Here is a 21,578-nt window from a genome sequence, read left to right as displayed (position 1 = left end):
TCCATCCCCCACCCACTAGCACAGACCCTTCCTGCCCTCCGAGGCCAGGCTGAGCTCCGAGGGCTGCACCCTCACCGTCCCTCTCACGTCTCCCGCTGCGCCTCACTGTGCACGGATCGGCCGGGCGGGCTGCCCATCCCCAGCAGGGCCTCCCCCAAGTGCCTGCAGACCCATGTCCGCCGGCCGGGGCTCGGGACTGCCGGAGTCCTGGACTGGCACACGCCACCGCTGCCCCCATGCACACAGCACAGATGCAGCACCGTGCCCCGGGGCACACGTTTTATTGGGACTGGGGCCAGCACTAGAGGCCTGTGCCTGGCAGCTGCACACGCACTGGGAGCAGCACCTGCAGCTGCTCAGCTGGCGGCCACTGGACCTTGGTGACGAAAAAGAGGCGGAAGTGCTCCAGCCGCTGCTCCTGGAACTGCGTGGGGCTATACTCAGGCCCGTCCGTGGGCCGCAGCAGCGACAGGTACCTCTCCTGCTCCAGCAGGCCGCGGCTCAGCAGTGCCTGCGCCAGGCCAGGCTGTACCGCCTCCAGCTGCCGCTGCACGACTGGGAACAGGTCTTCCTCTCGCAGGTCAAACACCAGCGGCTTCCCATACCTGCCCCATGAGGCTGGTGAGGCCAGGGTGGGGCTAGGGAGGTGGGGTGGGGTGTACCTGTCACCCTGCCTGCCTCACCGCAGAGCCCCCAGCAGAGCCAGCCGCATCCTCTCTGGCCTCAGGTGCTCCGGGTTCACCGTGTCCACATAGTTGGTATCCTGGTAGCGCAGGAAGGTGGCCACCTGGCCCGAAGGGTCAATAACAAGAGGCCACCTGGGGACACCCATCAGGTCACTGCTGTCTGTCCAAACCCCAAATCGCCCACGTCTGGCCCGGAGAACTGACCGGCCATCGGCACGGATGTGGTTGCCTACATCTTTCATCAGCACATCGTGCAGCTCGGTGACCTGGCACTTCAGCCCGGGCGCCTCTTCCTCCCCTGTCGGGGTAGCAGAGTGCAGCTGACAGGCAAGCCCGACACTGGACCCCGCCCTGGGCTGTATGTCCCAGCCCCCAGCCGGGGCCCCATGCCAGGCCCACCCTCCTGCGTCTGCTCCCAAAGCTCCAGCCTGGCCATAGCCAGCGCCTCCTCGGCCTTCTGGGCCTCCTGCCGCAGCCTGTCCACCTGGGCCTCTGTGTCCTTGATGGCCTGGAGGAGGAGGCCACACTGACTTGCTTGCCCTGCCCCATGCTCTGGCTGGAGAGGGCACCTGCCCGAGCCTCCTCCCCACCCCACCCCACCCCAAGCAGGCCACTGTCGGCTGGTGACTCCCCATGTTTGAGAGGGAAAAACCCCAGGCCTGGGAGGGGGAGCTCTGGGCTGGTTTGGAACAAGGAGGGGTGTTGAGGACGCAGGGGCATATCAAGTCCACCACGGGCCCCCACCTGCAGCGTGAGCTTGGTCTTGTCCATGCACCTCCACTCACACTGGTCGTGCTCTGAGATCCTCCGGCTCAGCTCACAGTAGACCTGTTGCAGCTGGGTGGGCATACGGGCAGGCCCTGGCAAGGCTGGCCAGTATCCTACGACCAGGTCACTCCTGGCCCAGGGGCCTGAGGACACCTCCCCTCCTGGCTCTTCCCCCAGCTTCCTGGCCCTCCCTCGGCTCCCCCTCCTCCCCACCCGGCTCTCCCTCCTCCTTTCCTGGCTCCTCCCTGAGGTCACACTCACCTCCTTGTGACACTGCTGCTGCTCCCTGGCCAGCTGTTGGACCTTGAGGGTCATACTAGGGAGCAGGAATGAGCTGGGACAGAGGCTTCCGCCAGTGCCCCCACCAGCACCCCCTGCCTGGGCTCCCTGCCAGCGCCCCTCGCCAGCACCCCTCGCTAGCACCTCCCATACCCCTCCTGCCTGCCACACCGCTCAGCCTCGGCCTCCTTGTGCCTCTGGGCCTCCTGGGCCCGGCGCTGCTGCTCGGCCTCCATGTTCTGGAGCATGGCCTCCGTGAGGCTCAGGTCCCACGAGCGCAGCACGCTCACCACTGTGTCCAGTGAGGCCACCTAGTGACAGACGACATTTGTCGGGCACTCAGTGCGTGTTCCGAGTCTCCTCAGCCTGGAGAGGAACTGGTGCTCTCCCATTTGGGAGAAAGGGTGCCATTATGCAGAAAGGGCCTCAGTGCTCACAGCTGGTGCGTGGTGGGCCCCAAAGCATGAGCCCCTGTGGGGCTGCTGTCCCCAAAGCCCAGGCCACCCAGGCCACTGGGAATTCTCCTGGGCTCCCTGACCAAGTCCAAGCAGGAACCTGCTCCTGTAGCTGGGCCTCCAAGGGCTTCCTTCCCCTTCAGTCCCCCAGGACCTGGCCCAGGCTTCCCGCCTCTGTCAGACTCAAGTACACGCCTGAGGCCTCGGCTGTCACTGCTGCTTCCTGAGTAGGAGGCTGGCCCGCGGGATGTGCACACTGGAGCTCCCTCCTCTGTGGTCTCCCACAGATCTCTGCCTGCAGGACACAATCCCTGGGGCCGCCGCTGCCTCTCACCCTCCTGAGTCCCCAGCACTCCAGGAGCCAGGAGTGGGTGCAGAGAGCCGGGATCAAAGCCCAGCTGCCCCGGGTGAGTCCCTGACTTCCTGTGCCTGGCCCTCCTTGTCTGTGGAGCAGGGGTGATGCTTGGAGGGGGTCACAGTGAGGAGGAAGGAAGAGCAGGAGCTCAGAGCAGGTCCACATGCGCCTGGTGGCAGGCCAGTCCCGGCATCACGCTTGACCAGGAAGCTGTTCGTGGGTGGCTCCGTGTGTGAATGCCACTTGCTCCTTCCTGCTCTGGGAAGCAGGGGTGACCAGGGCCTGTTGTCTAGTGTGGCCAGCTCCCTAATAGCTGGACGATAGCGGAGGGAGGCAAGGCGGTAGCTGAGAAGGGCCGGGTGGGGCAGGGAGACTCTCATACTTGGAATTAGGCCTGGGAAACAGTCGGGGCCCGAGGAGCTGCTGGCTGGAGAGCAGAGGCCTGGGAGAAGAGCAGGTGGCTGAAGGTGGGCGCCACAACCAAGAACAGACCGAGAAGGTGTGGCAGGCCTGGCGACGGGGCCAGGTGGAGGTGGACAGACACGGGCCATGGAGCAAGCAGAAGGCACTGCGTTAGGCGTGCGCGGGTGAGCGGCCGCATTCCCACAGAGCAGGGGGTTTGTGGCGTGGGAAGGATGAAGACAGGATGAGGGGAAGGAGGTGGGGTGCGCGGGTGAGCCGCCGGCGTTCCCACAGAGCAAGGGGTTCGTGGCATGGGAAGGATGAAGACAGGATGAGGGGAAAGGGGGGGAAGGATGAGTTCCCTGTAGCTCTTCCAGGAGACTGGCCACAGACAAGTGCAAACAAGGAGACTGAATGTGGGCAGAACCAGGAAGAACTCACAGATGCACGGGAGGGAGGGAGACAGAGCAGACGAGAGGGAGAGAAGCAGTGGCGCGGCGTGGCCTCGGGTAACTGCCATCCTGGCTGAGCCGGTGCTGACTTAAGCATTTGTCTACAGATGCAGGGGGCAGAGATGGAGAGAAGGGGCAGTATAGGGGGCCTGCAGGTCTGTGGGGGGCCAGGGACATGCAGACACGTGGTAAACTCACCTCCATGGCCACCTGGTGGATCCACAGGCTAACCACGCCCTGAGGACTGGCCCTGTGCTATCTGCTTCCCAGCAGCTAGGACCAAAAGTTCAAAGCCCACCAGGGCCAAAATCAAAATTTTACACAGACATTTGCTTTAAATAGAGCCCAAATATGCATATTTCTAGACATTTAGACCCTGCTTGCTTTGAATACCCTGCAAAACTGAACCCATATCTGCCAGTGGTGGATGAGACAAACCCTGGGGCTACAAAAGCCTTCAGGCTGGGCTGCCCTCTGGAGCTCTCTGGTGCCCCATCCTGCTTCTGAGCAGTTTCCCCTAGGCGTCAAGCCCTCCGTGAAAACCTGTCCAAGTGCCACCAGAATAAAGCTCACTGCGTGCTACTGCCCTCTCCTGGTCCTGTATTCCTCGATCAGCCCCCAAATCCTCCAGCCTCTGTGCCTCATTCCCTGGCAGCCACAGGGCTCCTTCCTTGTCCCCCTCAGGATCTTACACTGGCCAGTCCTCCTGTCTGGAAGCTCCTCAGACGTTCACAGCTCTCATTCCCTCCCCTACAAGTTTCCCCTTGTATGTCACCTTCTCAGCAAAGCCCACCTTGGCCACCTTTCTTAAAATTCCAGTCCAGCCCTGCCCGCCCTGGTAGCCTGGCATCTCCACTGCACTGTGAGTTGTGACAGAAGGGACTTTGTTTTGTTCAAGGATGGGTCCTAAGGACCTAGAACAGCTCCCAGCTCAGGTCGTCTGTCGGTTGGTCCAGTGACTGGGCTAATCATGAATGGATGAGCTAATTCGTACATTAGCATATACCTGATTGTTTGGACAGATAAATGGGTAAACAAATAGGAGAGATGACTATATAGACATATTCATTTATGCACATTCTTCTGCATATTTATTTATCAATGATTCTGTCTATGGTTCCAAGTCTTTGCTATTGTGAATAGTGCCACAATAAACATACGTGTGCATGTGTCTTTATAGCAGCATGATTTATAGTCCTTTGGGTATATACCCAGTAATGGGATGGCTGGGTCAAATGGTATTTCCAGTTCTAGATCCCTGAGGAATCGCCACACTGACTTCCACAATGGTTGAACTAGTTTACAGTCCCACCAACAGTGTAAAAGTGTTCCTATTTCTCCACATCCTCTCCAGCACCTGTTGTTTCCTGACTTTTTAATGATTGCCATTCTAACTGGTGTGAGATGGTATCTCATTGTGGTTTTGGTTTGCATTTCTCTGATGGCCAGTGATGATGAGCATTTTTTCATGTGTTTTTTGGCTGCATAAATGTCTTCTTTTGAGAGGTGTCTGTTCATGTCCTTCGCCCACTTTTTGATGGGGTTGTTTGTTTTTTTCTTGTAAATTTGTTTGAGTTCATTGTAGATTCTGGATATTAGCCCTTTGTCAGATGAGTAGTTTGCGAAAATTTTCTCCCATTTTGTAATATATTTGTAAATATAAATTTGCAAATATAAACGTGGGCGGCTGAATGAAGAAATTTATGAATATGCAAATTTAATCCTCACTTTGGGGTCCTAAGGACAGTAACCTCAGAGTAAGGTTGACTTCAGCTTAGCTTCAAATCATCTTAATCCCTGAAGTTGGTGAAGTGACTCCAGACTGCTGGTACCCCCAATACATGGCAAAACCTAAATCCTCAGTGAAAAAAAGAGTGAAAAATACCTTTCTAGGCTTCAAATGATTCCTACCAATAAAACGTATGACATGGCCAGGCAAGGTGGCTCATGCCTGTAATCCCAGCACTTTGGGAGGCCGAGGCATGCAGATTGCTTGAGCCCAGAAGTTGAAGACCAGCCTGGGCAATATGGCAAAATCCTGTCTCTACAAACAAATAAAAAAAATTAGGCCAGGCACGGTGGCTGACGCCTGTGATCTCAGCACTTTGGAAGGCTGAGGCAGGCAGATCACAAGGTCAGGAGTTGGAGACCAGCCTGGCCAACGTGGTGAAACCCCATCTCTACTAAAAATACAAAAATTAGCCAGGTGTGGTGGTGCGTGCCTGTAATCCCAGCTACTTGGGAGGCTGAGGCAGGAGAATTGCTTGAACCTGGGAGGTGGAGGTTGCAGTGAGCTGAGATCGTGCCACTGCATTCCAGCCTGGGTGACAGAGCAAGATTCCATCTCAGAGAAAAAAAAAAAAATAGCTGGGCATGGTGGCTCAAGCCTGTAGTCTTAGCTACTTGGGAAGCTGGGGCAGGAGGATCATTTGAACCCAGGGGGTCAAGGCTGCAGTTAACTGTGATCACACCACTGCACTCCAGCCTGGGTGACAGAGCAAGACCCTGTCTCAAAGAAAATAAAAAATAAAAAAGGCTGGATCTGGTAGCTCACGCCTATAATCTCAGCACTTTGGGAAGCTGAGATGGGCAAATTACTTGAGGTCAGGAGTTCAAGACCAGCCTAGCCAACATGGCAAAACCCCGTCTCTACTGAAAATACAAAAATGAGCTGATGTGGTGCTGCACACTGGTAGTCCCAGCTACTCGGGAGGCTGAGGCATGAGAATCACTTGAACCTGGGAGGCAGAGGTTGCAGTGAGCTGAGATCATGCCACTGCACTCCAGTCTGGGTGACAGAGGAAGACTCTGTCTCAAAAAAAAAAAAAAAAAAAAAAAAGATACAGTACAAAGGCACAGGAAAATACAAGGCAATATAAACAAAAATCTGCAGAAACTACAAATGATAGAAATAGCTCCACAAGGGATCAGGATATTAGAGTTAGCTACAGATTTTCAAATAACTATATTTACTGTGCTCAAAGAGAGACTAGATTGATTTTAGCAGAGAGCTGGAACCAAATAAAATTTTAGACATGAAAATTAAAATAACCAAAATTAAGGACAAAGTGCATGGATTTAATAACTAGCTAGATGCAGCTGAAGAGAGAATTAGTAAACTGAAAGACATGTCACAAGAAAATATCCAGAATAAACTCAAAACAAAAGGATGGAAAATACAGAAAAGAGGGTAAAAAAATGGTGGTAAGTTACTAGTGCTGATGATCAAACATGTCCATCCTTCCACCTTCTAGACATAGTATAGGATTACACTTCCTGACCAATTTGTGGTTTTGGTGGAGCCAAATGACTAGATCTGACCAATGAGCTATAAGTAGAAGTGTTTGTGCTAGACCCTCCTCAGCTCTTTCCCTCTGGTATACTGACCAGCAATATTCAAGATGGTGGTTGCTCTGTCAGCCTGGGTCCCTAACAGACTACAGTTAGCAGAAGCCCCCTGTTAACCCTCAATGGACATGCAGCATAAGTAAAAAATAAACTCATTTTGTTTTATACCATTGAGATTTGGAGACTGCATGTTCCACAGCACATCTGTATTAGTCCATTCTCACATGGCTAAAAAGAACTACCTGAGACTGGGTAATCTATAAAGAAAAGAGGTTTAATTGACTCATGGTTCTGCAGGCTGTACAGGAAGTATGGCTAGGGAGACCTCAGGAAACTTACAATCATGACAGAAGGCCAAGGGGAAGCAGGCACATTTTACATGGCTAGAGAAGGAGGAAGAGAGAGCAGGGGGAGGTGCTACATACTTCTAAACAACCAGATCTCATGAGAACTCACTATTGTAAGAAGACCATGGGGAAATCAGCCCCCATGATCCAATCACCTCCCCCCAGGCCCCTCCTGCAACACTGAGGATTACAATTTGACATGAGATTTGGGTGGGGACATAGATCCAAAACACATCAACATCCTAGTCTATCCTGGTTGATACAGAAATGTAGAGGCTATGGTGAGATCTACCATCTGTATATTTGGAGAGTGAGAATAAGGGCAGAAACAGAGATAATGACTGAGAACTTTCCAAAACCCATGCATGAAGAAAAACAAGGTGAGAAGACTTGCTTTTATCTGGTACAAGACTTGTTATAAAGCTGCTGTAGTCAAGACATGGGTATTGACACAGGATAGATCAATAGACCTATGGAACAGAACAGCGATCCCAGAACAGAGCTATAAGTATATAGACACTTGACTTAGGGCACAGGTGATGGTGTAGAGTGAGGAGGGCAGTCTTTCACAAAGACTGTGGGTGCTCTCAGGACAACTGTGCATCCATATGAGAAATAAACAAGCTTGAACATGACCTTGAACAAGGAGGACCAAAACAACGCACAGAAGTCTATTCTAGTGGATGATGGCTCTAAATCTGAAAGATGTAGAAGACTGCACCAGAAACTATCTTTATGTCCTTGGGAGGATGGAGAGACTTCTTAAACTGACATAAAAAGCACCAACCATAAAGGAAAAGAATGATAACATTTACTACAGTAAAACAAAATTTTCCATCAAATTATAACATTAAGAGAGTGAAAAGGCAAGTGAGACAGAAGACACCTATAATACATATAATTGATAAGGAGTTTGATCTAGAATATATAAATAAGGTCCACAGAGCAATAAGGAAAATAAATCAGGCAACCCAGAGAAAAGTGGTCACTAATGCTAACAGGTACTACTTTTAAAAAGATAGCTAAGTGGCTAATATGCCTAAGAGTTCTCAACTTCATTAGTTGGCAGGGAAATGCAAGGTAAAACTGCAGTGAGGCACCACGGCACATCCACCATGAGTCTGCATTAAAAAACACTGGCAATCACAATGTCTGGGAGAGCATGGGGCAGTGGAACTGTAACATATCGTCAGTGGGAGTGGATAAACTGGTACAACCATTTTGGAAAACTGTGCACATATGTGCCAAGAGACACATACAAGAATGTTCATAGCAGCATCATTATAACCAAAGCCTGGAAACAAACTGAACGTTCATCAGCAGTAAAATGGTAAATATATTGCAGACATTTATATAATTAAAGTCTCCATAACAACGAAAGTAAATGAACTTTAGCTACAGGCAACAAGACTGAATCTCACAAATATAGCCTGTGATAGAAGAAGCCAGATACCAAAGAACAGCTGCCATATAAATTCATTTACATAAAGCTCAAACACAGTGAAACAAAGCTATATTATTTAGGCACTCACGTTTAGGAATGAATGGATGAATGAGTAAGTGGATGACAAAGTGAATGAATAAATGAGGGATGATTTAATGATGTAATAAAGAAAAGCAAGAGGCCAGGCACAGTGGCTCATATCTGTAATCCCAGCTCTTCGGGAGACCGAGGTGGGCAGATGCCTGAGGTCAGGAGTTTGAGACCAGCCTGTCCAACATGAAGAAACCCTGTCTCTACTAATACAAAATTAGCTGGGCATGGTGGCACGTGCCTGTAATCCCAGCTACTCAGGAGGCCGAGGCAGGAGAATTGGTTGAACCTGGGAGGTGGAGGTTGCAGTGAGCCAAGATCGTGCCATTGCACTCCAGAGCCTGGGCAACAAGAGCGAAACTCTGTCTCAAAAAAAAAAGAAGAAAAAAAAGAAAAGCAAGAAAGTAAGCACTGACAAGCCCACAGCCAACATTATACTGAATGGGCAAAAGCTGGAAGCATTCCCCTTGAAAACTGGCACAAGACAAGGATGCTCTCTCCCATCACTCCTATTCAACATAGTATTGGAAGTCCTAGCCAGAGCAATCAGGCAAGAGAAAGAAAAGGCATCCAGATAGAATGAGAGGAAGTCAAACTGTTTCTGTTTGCAGACAACATGATTCTATATCTAGAAAACCCCACAGTCTTAGCCCAAAAGCTCCTTCAGCTGCTAAACAACTTCAGAGAAGTTTCAGGATACAAAATAAATGTACAAAAATCACTAGCATCCCTATACACCAGCAACAGCCAAGCCGAATGCCAAATCAGAAAGGCAATCCCATTCACAATTGCCACAAAAAGAATAAAATACCTAGGAATACAGCTAACCAGGGAGGTGAAAGATCTCTACAATGAGAATTATAAAACACTGCTCAAAGAAATCAGAAAAGGCACAAACAGAAAAACATCCCATGTTCATGGATAGGAAGAATCAATACCATTAAAATGGCCATATTGCCCAAAGCAATTTACAGATTCAACGCTATTCCTATCAAACTATTATACCAAGCATATTATTCACAGAACTAGAAAATACTATTTTAAAATTCATATGGAACCAAAAAGCCCAAATAGCCAAGGCAATCCTAAGCAAAAAGAACAAAGCTGCAGGCATTGTGTTACCTGGCTTCAAACTATACTACAGGGTTACAGTAACCAAAACAGTATGGTACTACACAAGCACATAGACCAATGGAACAGAATAGAGAGCCCAGAAACAAGGTTGCATACCTACAACCACCTGATCTTCAACAAAGCTGACAAAAACAAGCAATGGGGAAAAGACTCCATATTCAATAAACCGTGCTGGAATAACTGGCTAGCCATATGCAGAAGATTGAAGATGGACCCCTTCCTTACACCATACATAAAAATCAACTCAAGATGGATTAAAGACTTAAATGTAAAACCCAAAACTATAAAAACCCTGGAAGACAACGTAGGCAATACCATCCTGGACATAAGAACGGGCAAAAATTTCATGACAAAGACACCAAAAGCAATCACAACAAAAGCAAAAATTGACAAGTAGGATCTAATTAAACATAAGAGCTTCTGCATAGCAAAAGAAACTATCAGCAAAGTAAACAGACCACCTACAGAATGGGAGAGCATATCTGCAAACTATGCATCTGACAAAAGTCTAACATCCAGCATTTATAAGGATCTTATACAAACTTACAAGAGAAAACCCCATTAAAAAGTGAACAAAGAAAATGAACAGACGCTTTTCAAAATAAGACATGCATGTGGCCAGCAAGCATATGAAAAAAAGCTCAATATCACTGATCATCAGAGAAATGCAAATCAAAACCACAATGAGGATACCATCTCACACCAGCCAGAATGGCTACTATAAAAAGTCAAAAAATAACAGATGCTGGTGAGGTTGTGGAGAAAAGGGAACACACACACACTGTTGGTGGGAGTATAAATTAGTTCAGCCACTGTGGAAAGCAGTATGGGAATTCCTCAAAGACCTAAAAGCAGAACTACCATTGGACCCAGCAATCCCATTACTGGGTATATACCCAGAGGAATATAAAGCAGTGTACCATAAAGACACATGCACGCATATGTTGACTGCAGCACTATTCACAATAGCAAAGACATGGACTCAACCTAAATGCCCATCAGTGACAAACAAGATAAAGAAAATGTGGTACATGCACACTGTGGAATACTATGCAGCCATAAAAAAGAATGAGATCATGTCCTTTGCAGGAACATGGATGGAGCTGGAGGCCATTATCCTCAGCAAACTATCGCAGGAACAGAAAACCAAACACCACATGTTCTCACTTGTGAATGGGAGCTAAAGGATGAGAACTTAGGAACACAAAGAAGGAAACAACAGATACGAGGGTCTACTTGAGGGTGGAGGGTGGGAGGAGGGAGAGGAGCAGAAAACTATTGGGTACTGGGCTTAATTCCTGGTGAGGAAATAATCTGTATGACAAATCCCCATGACTATGTCACCTACATAACAAACCTTCACATGTACCCCCAAACCTAAAAGAAAAGTTAAAAAAAGATGACTTAACATCTCTGTGCTTAAGTTTCTTTGTATATAATAAAGTCTTTGTATATAATGTGGGAATATTAATAATACTACAATCAGGTTTGTTGAGAGGATTAAACTGGGAACTTTATACATATTTCAGTAAAGTTTTGTAACTTGAAAAAAAGAAGGAAGCAAGCACTATAAAATTCAGGATGTCATGATCTGGGGAGAGGTGTGGTGTTCTGGCGATACTTTATTTCTTGAGTCAGGTAGTTACTACATGAGTATTTCCTTTGTGGTAAATAATTGAGCCACAACTTTGATTTCTGCAATATTCTGTATGTCATTTGTAATTAAAAAGGAAAGTCTGAAGATGTATAAAATCAAGGAGTGGCTAAAATGAGAGAAGGGATGAATGGATAACTAGATAAATAGGATGGAAGAGTGAACAGACATACGAATGAGGCAATGATTTTGTAACTTAAAAGAAATTGTGATACTCATTTAAAATAATAATAGCTACCATTTCTTGAGAACTGACTCTGCACCAGGAATTGTGCCAAGGAATTTCATTCATTATCTCATGAATCTTCAAAAAGCTGTTATTAGTCCCATTTCTGAATATATGGAAACAGATTCAAATAAGCTTCAGAACTTGCCAAAGTTCTGTCTGTAAGTGGAAGAACTGGAGTAGATGGAAAATGAATGAAGACAGAAAATAAAAGGATAATATAACGAGTGAACTTACGAGTGTCTTAATGAATAGGCAATAAATGATGAAAGAATGAGTAAAGGAATTAAACTATAAGAGAATGAAGATTAGATTAATGGAATGAACTGGTTAAATGATGAACTGATACATGAAAAATTAATAGATGCATGAGTGTAAAGAATGGATACGTGAGATAAGCAAATGGTTAGTTGAGCAACTGGATGGATGAATTGATGGATGAATTCATTGTTCAACAAAATGTTTCAGTGCCTATCGTGGTCAACCAATATTGGGGCATACGATTGAGGGGTGAACGAGACACAGTCCTTCTTTGCTTTCTCATAATTTTCTGTCAAGTAACAGCATGAATGCGTGTATGAATGGATGAATGGATGTCTGAATGAATAGTAGATAAATAAGTGAATTATTATTTAAACATGGTGTAAGGGTGGAATGGGCACATTAATGAGTGGATAGCTTATAAGTTTATAAATTTATATATGTTTATAAGTTCATAAATTTACATATAAGCTTATAAATTTATTTATAAGTTTATAAATAAATGACTCATGGCTGGGCATGGTGGCTCACACCTGTAATCCCAGCACTTTGGGAGGCCGAGGCAGGCAGCCCACCTGAGGTCAGGAGTTCGAAACCAGCTGGCCAACATGGCAAAACCCCATCTCTACTTAATATACAAAAGAACAAATCAGCTGGGCATGGTGGCGCATGCGTGTAGTCCCAGCTACTCTGGAGGCTGAGGCAGGAGAACCGCATAAACCCGGGAGGCAGAGGTTGCAGTGAGATTGCGCCACTGCCCTCCAGCCTGGGTGACAGAGCAAGACTCCATCTCTAAATAAATAAATAAATGACTCAAGTTAATAAGATAATTATGAATTGACAAAAGCGCAAACCAGTACTGGGGCGAGATGGATGAAGTGGGTGAATGTATGGAAACAATGATTGATGAATGATGGAGTGATGGTGATGGACAGCATGGTTCAGCTCTTCGGTATCATCGCTGATATTCCGTCTACTTGTCTCATCAATTATGGGGACAGAGAGAGATGGCAAAATCGCCTATTACCATTGTGGATCTCTTTATTTCTCCTTGTAGTTCTCATAGTTTTTGCTTCATGCATTTTGAAACCCTGTTAGTAGCTGCATGAACATTTAGGATTTTTATGTCCTCATGATGAATTCCTACATTTGTCATTACTAAATGATTCTTTTATCCTTAGTAACATACTTTTTTCTGAAATCTACTTGATGTTAATACAGTTACTTCAGCATCCTGTTTAGTGTTATCTTGGCATATTTGTTTTTATCATTTTAATTTTCACCTATTTGTGCTTTTACATTTAAAGCTTGTTTCTTATAGGTAGAACATAATTAGCTACATTTTTTTAATCCAAAATGACAATCCATCTTTTGTTTTTTGTTTTTTTTTTAGACGGAGTCTTACTCTGTCACCCAGGCTGGAGTGCAGTGGTGGGATCTTGGCTCACTGCAAGCTCCGCCTCCCGGGTTCACGCCATTCTCCTGCCTCAGCCTCCCAAGTAGCTGGGACTACAGGCGCCTGCCACCATGCCCGGCTAATTATTTTTGTATTTTTAGTAGAGACGGGGTTTCACCATGTTAGCCAGGATGGTCTCGATCTCCTGACCTCGTGATCCGCCCGCCTCAGCCTCCCAAAGTGCTGGGATTACAGGCGTGAGCCACCGCGCCCGGCCCAATTCATCTTTTTTGTTTGTTTTTTGAGACGGAGTCTCGCTGTCACCCTGGCTGGAGTGCAGCGGCGCGATCTCGGCTCACTGCAACTTCCGCCTCTTGGGTTCAAGTGATTCTCCTGCCTCAGCCTCCAAGTAGCTGGGATTACAGGCGCCCACCGCCACGCCTGGCTAATTTTTTGTATTTTAGTAGAGACGGGGTTTCATCGTATTGCCCAGGCTGGTCTCAAACTCCTGAGCTCAGGCAATCCGCCCGCCTCGGCCTCCCAAAGTGCTAGGATTACAGGCGTGAGCCACCGCGCCCGGCCACAATCCATCTTTTAATTGGGGTGTTTAGAATGTCCATGTGTAATGAGATTATTGATATGGTGGAGTTAAAATCTACCATTTGCTGTTTGTTTCCCACTGGTCCCAGTGGTTCTTTTCCTTTTCCTCTTTTCCTGACTTCTTTGGCAATATTTTTTAAGAATTCCATTTTATCTCTTTTGTTGGCTTATTAGCTCCAACTCTTTTGATATTGTAGTAGTTGCTTTAGGCTTTAGAGTATACAGCTCTAAATTGTCACAATCTACTTTTTAATGATATTAAACCACTGCACATATAAGAACCTTAAGACAATACACTTCCATTTACCCCTCCCAGCCTTTCTGGTATATTTTGGGATTTTTTTTTTAGTGGTTTTTTTTTTTTTTTTTTTTTTTTTTTTTTTTTTTTAGACGGAGTCTTGTTCTGTCGCCCAGGCTGGAGTGCAGTGGCATGATCTCAGCTCAGCTCACTGCAGCCTCCGCCTCCCGGGTTCAAGCAATTCTCCTGCCTCAGCCCCCTGAGCAGCTGGGATTACAGGCGCCTGCCACCATGCCCAGCAAATTTTTGTATTTTTAGTAGAGACAGGGTTTCACCATGTTAGCCAGGCTGGTCTCAAACTCCTGACCTCAAGTGATCTACCCACCTCAGCTTCCCAAAGTGCTGGGATTACAGGTGTAAGCCACTGTGGCCAGCCAATTATTATCTCCTATATATGTGTATATATGTATATATGATAATATATGTGCATATATATGTATATATACGATAATATATATGTGTGTATATATATGTGTGTCTTATATAGGGTCTTGCTCTGTCGCCCAGGCTGGAGGACAGTGGCACAATCACATCTCACTTCAGCCTCCATCTCCTGGGTTCAAGTGATCCTTCCCCTTCAGCTTCCCAAGTAGTGGGACCACAGGCACATGCCACCATGCCTGGTTCAAATTAATTTTTTTTTTAATTCTAGGAATAATGATCCCTCACCATTGAGCCAAGCTCCTTCTGAGAACTCCACCCAATACCCTATGAATCATGAGATTTCTCACTCTGGCTGACGGGAGTAGGCACTGCTTCCTTCACGCTTCTCAGAAGCCCGTTTCCCCAGCTTTGAGCCGTTTCCTCATGTATAGGTGCCATTAAATATTCAACTGCCTTATTAGCTACAACTAACTACCACGAGGGATCCAACTGAATGACCAAAGGGGATCGTGTCCATGTCTCTAGGGTTCTTTCTTTCTTCAGCTGTCTTCCCTCTGGCACTTGTGATCTCCTGCTGCCTCAGTATCCTTGAATTCTGAATTCTTGTCTCCTTGACTCAGAGAATATGCCTGGCTCTGTCTAGGTTCCCCCTTCCTATACTACACCCTGAAAATTCTCTCAAGGTGGTAAACTGGGACAATCTTAGGGCTCACTTGGCTTATTTTCAGCCTCTTGGGGATCTCTTTCTGATTTGTTGCCTGATGTCCAATGTCTTGGAAACCTTTGTTTCCTATATTCTGTCTTGGATTTGTTCTTGTTTGAAGTGAGAGGATAAATCAGACGTTTTTGCTCAATTTTTTTTTTTCTTTTTCTTTCTTTTTTTTTTTTTTTTTTTTTTTTTGAGACAGATTCTTGCTCTGTGGCCCAGGCTGGAGTGCAGTGGCGCCATCTCAGCTCACTGCAAGCTCTTGCCTCTTGGGTTCACGCCATTCTCCTGCCTCAGCCTCCCAGGTAGCTGGGACTACAGGTGCCCGCCACCACGCCCGGCTAATTTGTCGTATTTTTAGTGGAGACAGGGTTTCACCGTGTTAGCCAGGATGGTCTTGATCTCCTGACCTCGTAATCTGCCCGCCTCAGCCTCCAAAAGTGCTGGGATTACAGGCGTGAGCCACCGTGCCAGGCCCTCCTCAATTTTTTTCAACCTTCTTTTTCTCTTTGTTTCATTTTGGATAGTTTCTATTGCTATATCTTCAGATTAACTAATTTTCTTCAGTGTCTAATCTGCATCTTCCATTAATCCCATCCAGTGTATCAATGTACTTTTCATCTCAGACACTGCAGTTTTCATCTCTAGTTTAGGAATGTGTATGTGTGTGTGTGTGTGTGTGTGTGTGTAATACAGCTATAGTTTTTTTGTTTTTGAGGCGGAATCTCACTCTGTTGCCCAGGCTGAAGCCCAATGGCACGATCTCAGCTCACTGTAACTTCTGCCTCCTGAGTTCAAGCACTTCTCCTCCCTCAGCCTCCTAAGTAGCTGGGATTAGAGGTGCCCACCACCATGCCCAGCAGCTAATTTTTGTATTTTTAGTAGAGACGGGGTTTCACCATGTTGGCCAGGCTGGTCTCGAACTCCTGACCTTGTGATCTGCCCGCCTCGGCCTCCCATAGTGCTGGGATGACAGGTGTGAGCCACCCCGCCCAGCCTCAGCTATAATAACTTTTAATGTTCTTGTCTACTAATTCCATCTCCTGTGTCATCCCTGAGTCTGTTTTGATTTTTCTCTTCCCTCTGGGTCATTTTTCGTGTGTGTTTGTGTGTTTTAGCATGCCTGGTAATTTAACTAAATTTTTATTTTGAATTTTTATTTTGATTTACATGAAGTTACAAAAATAGTAGAGTTCCCATATACCCTTAGCAAGCTCCCCCAATGATGACTTCTTACATAATTACGGTACAACATACAAACTAGGATACTGACATAGTACAATCTACAGGGCTCACAGTGGATTTCAACTATTTCACATCTACTCGTGTGTGTGTGTGTATCATTACAATTTTCTCACATGTGCAGTTTTGCGTTACAACCATCGTAATCAAGATACAAGACTGTCTCATCACCTCAAGGGTCTCTTGTGCTACTCCTGCCCAGTCGGCCTCGTCTCTCCCCGCTTTTCCTGCCCTCACTCCCATCTGTAACCCCTGCAGCCCTCCGATCTGTCCTCCGTCTCCACAGTGTTGTCATGTGAGTGTGTGTGACCTCCCCCACTCTGTGAAGCTCCCTTCTGGTTTCTCCAGGTTGCTAGTTGTTGCATGGATCATGTATTCACGCCGTTTTATTGCCAAGCGTGTCTCGTGGCAGGAATGCACCAAGCTAGTGGAGCCACTCGCCTGCTGGGGGACATCTGAGTCATTTCCACTTTTTGGCTATTGTAAATAAAGCTGCTGTGAACATCTGTGTACACATTTTTGTGTGGACCTGGTTTTCCTTTTACTGGAGCAAATGTCTAGGAGTCTGATGCTGTGTTACATGGTAAATGTGTTCGCTTTTTAAGAAACCGCCTGCCTATTTGCAAGAGTGGCTGTACTGTGCTGCGTCCCCCCAGCGAGGTGTGGCAGGGCCAGCTTCCCCACATCCCTGCCCTCGTTCGGCCCCAGCTCTAGTTTGACCTGGGCTGCCCTGGGAGGTGTGAGGTGGTGTGCAACACCTCCTCGGGTGTTCATCTGCCATTAGATCCTCTTTGGTGAAATTTCTCTTCATGTCTTTGCTCATTTTATACCTAGATTGTATGTTTCATTGTTGTTTGCGATGTGAGTTTTTTCTATGTTCTAGATACACGTCCCTTGTCAGATGCGTGGTTCACAAACGTTTGCTCCTGCCTGTGGCTTCTTTTCTTCTTGACAGGTCTTTTACAAAGCAAACATTTTACATTCTGATGAAGTTCTGTTTCAATGTGGTTTTTTTTTTTTTTTGGATTGTGCTTTTTGTGTCATGTCCAAGAATCCCTCCAAGTCCTAGGCCCCAAAGATTTTTCTCCTATGTGTTCTAAAAGTTTTGTAGTTTTACCCTTTACATTTAAATCTATAATCCACTTTGAGTTCATTTTTTATAGGTGTGTGCTTCAGGTCCACACTAACCCCTTTGCCTGTGGATGGCCAACGCTCCAGCACCATGGAGTGAACACACAGTCCCCTGGCACCCAAGGGCTCCCCCAGCACCCCCAGCTGCTGCCCTTCTCAGCTCTCCGGGCCGCCATGCCCCAGGCAGCAGGTCTGCTGGACACCCCAGCACCCCTGACTCCCACTTGCACCTCTGGACGCCTCACCGTATCCTCAGCCCCTCCCTAAGCCCACCGCCTCGGCCCTGCCCCTCCCCTCCAGCCCAGGAAGAAGGACCCTTTGCAGACAAGGAGAAAGAAGAGGGGGGCAGGACAGGCTCCCAGGCAGCACCTACAGGAGGAGAGTCTGGGGGTGGGTCCCTAGCTGGGCAAAGACTCTGGCAGCAGTCCAGTGGATGCATCTCCCAGGTGTCTGCCGTGGGCCAGAGGCAGAACCCAGACTCCAGGCAGCACCTCCAGATTTGTGTGGGATGTGGGGTGAGGTTAGGGGTGGGGTGGGGGAACATAATGACTGAGATGGGAGAGGGACTGGGGTTCAAATTAAGTTGATTTAAATGAAACTAAGGTAGGCGAGGTTCGTGGTCTGGTTTTCCAGCCACTGCTCCAACAGGCAGAGTCAGCCTCACCCCACCCCACTCCTGGGCCTGGGAGAAGTCCAGGCATTGTGTCTCCAGCCTGGCCCAGGGCAGACTCTGTCTTCTTTTTTTTTTGAGTCTCACTCTTGCCCAGGCTGGAGGGCAGTGGCGCAATCTTGGCTCGCTGCAACCTCTGCCTCCCAGGTTCAAACGATTCTCCCGCCTCAGCCTCCCAAGTAGCTGGGACTACAGGCGTGCGCCACGACGCCCAACTAATTTTTGTATTTTCAGTAGAGATGGTGTTTCACCATGTTGGCCAGGATGGTCTCAAACTCCTGAGCTCAAGTGATCCACCTGCCTCAGTCTCCCAAAAGTGCTGAGATTACAGGCGTGAGCCATCACGCCCGGCCAGACAGCCTAACTGTCCTTTCTAACATAGCTCAAAGGCTCTAGAAAGGAGCTCTGTGGCTGGGCTGTGTGGCTCAAGTTCTCTGGAAAACCGACGTACTGACAGTGAGGGGACCGATGGGTGGGCCCCGTGCTGCCCCCAGCGCCGTGAGCTCTGCCAACCCTGGAATCGCCAGCCTCAGTTTCTCCATCAGTAACACCACTTCCTCAGGCAAAGCACGGAAGGAAATGACACAAAACCCGACACCAAAGGCATTCACAAAATGGGAGTCGCTGCCACTTCCACTGCAGACTGACGAGGTTTTAAAGTCAGGACTTCCAGGAAGGGAATGGGGCACGGCGGGGCTAGGAAACCGCTCTAGCAGGCCACTCAGGCTTCTGACAGCTTTCAGAGACACAGCCGGTCGGGTGAGCCTTCCCTGCCTGGGTGTGCACCTGCCAGACTCACACCTGCCTGGCCCACACCTCCCGATACCCACACCTCCCGGGGCTCACACCTCCGGGGTCCACACCTGCTCAGGGGTGCTCCCGTCCTCTGCGTACACCCGGGGGTCTGCTCCGAGCTTCAGGAGCACCTCCACAGCTGCCAGGTGGCCCCCAAAGGCTGCACGGTACAGCGGCGTCGGACCGAAAGCGCCCTGCAAGACGGGCCCCCTGAGCAAGATCCAGGCCTTGTCCCTGGGGGAAGGAGGCCCCTGAGGGCCCTGGACCGCGCCCCTCAGCGCTGCGGCCCGCAGCCCACGGCGCCCACCTTGCTGTTGGGGCTGGCGCCGAGCTCGGCCAGCAGCTGGATGGCCAGGAGCTGCCCGCCCGCGGCCGCCTCCGACAGCGGCGTGTTCCCGTGGCTGTCCTCGCACTCCACCAGAGCCACGCGTCGCTGCAGCCGCCGCGCCTTGCCTGCCTCGTCATGGCCCACGCCCTCGCGGGTCAGCAGCTGCTCCACCTGCGCAGCTCGCCGCGGTCACCGCTCCCCGCTCCTCCCACTCCAACCCCACCCCCCGCCCTCGTCCTCCTCCCGCCCTCGCCCTTCTCCCGCCCCCGCTGACCTCCTTCAGCACCGCCCGGATCTCGCCCACGTCCCCGTCGAAGGCGGCGTCCAGCAGGCGGCGGCGACGCTGCAGCTCCTCCCGCCGCTCCCGCTGCGCCGCCTCCTGCTCGCGCAGCCGCCGCGCGGCCTCCTGCTCCCGGCGCACCGGAGCCAGGTAGGCCTGGGAGGCGCCCGCCGAAGTCACCGCCCACTCCGCGCCACCGCCCCGAGCCCCGAGGCCACGGTCCACGCCTCTGAGGTCGGAGCCCAACCTGAGCTTCACCCCCACCGCGCACCCTGCCTCGCCATTTCCTCCTCCTGCCTCCTACCCTGGCCCCCGGCTGTTGCGGCTGCCCGTCCTCACCTCCCTCTGCAGCGTCTCCATCTGCTCCAGGTACTCCCGGCGCTCCTCCCGGCGGCGGGCGAGCTCCCTCCTGGCCCGGAGCTGCCGGAAGGCGCCCTGGATCGCTCTGGCCGCTCGGTCCTCGGCTGGCCCTGGGGTGGAGAGAGGCTCACGGGGGCGCGTTCTCGCCTCCAGCCACGCCTGCTGCGCCCCTGGGAGTGGAGCCGGCCCCGCCCCCGCCCCCGCCCCCGCCCCCACAGAAGGACCCAAACGGCTCTCAAAGCCCCCAGCGCGGCCGAGCCGGGGTTCCCGCCCGCAGAGGCCGCACGAGGAGGCTGCGCGAAAGCCCGGGACGCGGAGAGGACCCAGGTTTGCGGGAACCTCCCCCGCCCCACGCCGCCGGGGATCCTGCGAGCCCCGCCGAGCCCGCAGCTCGGGAGCCCCGAGGAACGGTGAGGAAGGGGTGCTGTCCCCCGCGGGACTCCCTTCCCTGAAAGCCGAAGGCCCCTCCTGCATCCAGGCCCCAGCGAGCGAAGGCTGGACTGAGCGGGGAGGCCCCAGGCCTGGGAGGGCTCATCACAGCCCCGCTGGACTCAGAAGAGGGCGCGGAGCCCAGGGCCCCAGAGGGAGCTCTGTCCTCTCCGGCTCGGCCTCGCCCTCGCCCCGCCGCGGCTGCAACGGAGCGCTGAGCCCGAGCCTGGAGCCGCCTCGCAGTGAGGAGGGGGCGGAGGAGAGGGCGTCGGGCTCAGCCCTGCCCTTAGTGTCCTGGGGAAGTCCGGGCACCACTCAGCCTCCCCGGCCTGAGCCCCTTGCTCTAACCTGGAACGATACCTGCAGCTTTCTAAGAGTCCAGCAATGGGGCGCTTGTGGCGCTTCCGCCACAGTGAACGCTCAGCGTGCGCCCCGTGGGTGTGACTTGTACCAGGGCACGGGTGGCCAGGCGAGGCTGTCGGGCCACGTGGGTACCCAGCAGGGAGTCACAGCTGTGCAGAAGGCCACGGAAGCCCAGGCCAGAAGCAAACAGGCAGCTCAGCTGGGTCTCCACAGGTGCGCCCGCTGGGGAGCCAAGTACTATGATTCCCACAACCAGGCTCCCAGGGAGCATGGGCAGAATGGCGGGATGAGTCGAGACTGGGAGACGCGGAAGGCCCTGCAGGCCCAGGGCACGGACCGGAGCAGCCAGCGGGGGCAGGGTGGAGAGCTGAGCCCATGTGGGAGAATCACAGCGAAGGAGAATAGAGGGAGAGGCGCCGTCAGGAGGGCGGGACACCGAGTGGCAGTGGACAGAGATAATACAGTCATAAGAATAACGTGCGTCTAGGATGCAGAGACTGACAATGCAAACAAAGAGCAAACACTCAAGATAAAACCCAGGAAATCCTGAAATGAATCTTAAGACAAAAGGGGGGAAAATCCCAGAAAACAAAGGGCATGAACAACAGGCATCAGACACAATTCGGTGAAGTTGAGCCTCAAAACAAAATGTTTTTCAAGCACCCGAGGAGAAAGAGCAAAGCACCTATGACAGG

The 21,578-nt window shown here is 50.2% G+C and overlaps 1 protein-coding gene across 1 annotated transcript in view; it reads right to left on the bottom strand.

Annotated features, from left to right (window-relative positions):
• Positions 1 to 70: 70 nt before the first annotated feature.
• The window catches only part of IQANK1 (IQ motif and ankyrin repeat containing 1), a 58,362-nt gene continuing 36,854 nt past the window's right edge, over positions 71 to 21,578 (bottom strand). Inside the window, 10 exon segments of the mRNA XM_063709598.1 lie at positions 71 to 605; positions 684 to 984; positions 1,086 to 1,194; positions 1,431 to 1,523; positions 1,716 to 1,770; positions 1,887 to 2,044; positions 19,192 to 19,317; positions 19,431 to 19,622; positions 19,726 to 19,887; positions 20,071 to 20,201. Coding sequence (XP_063565668.1) covers positions 302 to 605; positions 684 to 984; positions 1,086 to 1,194; positions 1,431 to 1,523; positions 1,716 to 1,770; positions 1,887 to 2,044; positions 19,192 to 19,317; positions 19,431 to 19,622; positions 19,726 to 19,887; positions 20,071 to 20,201 — 1,631 coding nt within the window. The 3' untranslated portion in view covers positions 71 to 301.

This window comes from Gorilla gorilla, chromosome 7 (genome assembly GCF_029281585.2).
Source record: "Gorilla gorilla gorilla isolate KB3781 chromosome 7, NHGRI_mGorGor1-v2.1_pri, whole genome shotgun sequence".
NCBI classification, from domain to species: domain Eukaryota; kingdom Metazoa; phylum Chordata; class Mammalia; order Primates; family Hominidae; genus Gorilla; species Gorilla gorilla.
The sequence above is the reverse complement of the archived record's forward strand: the minus strand, read 5'-3'. Positions and strand labels throughout refer to the sequence as shown.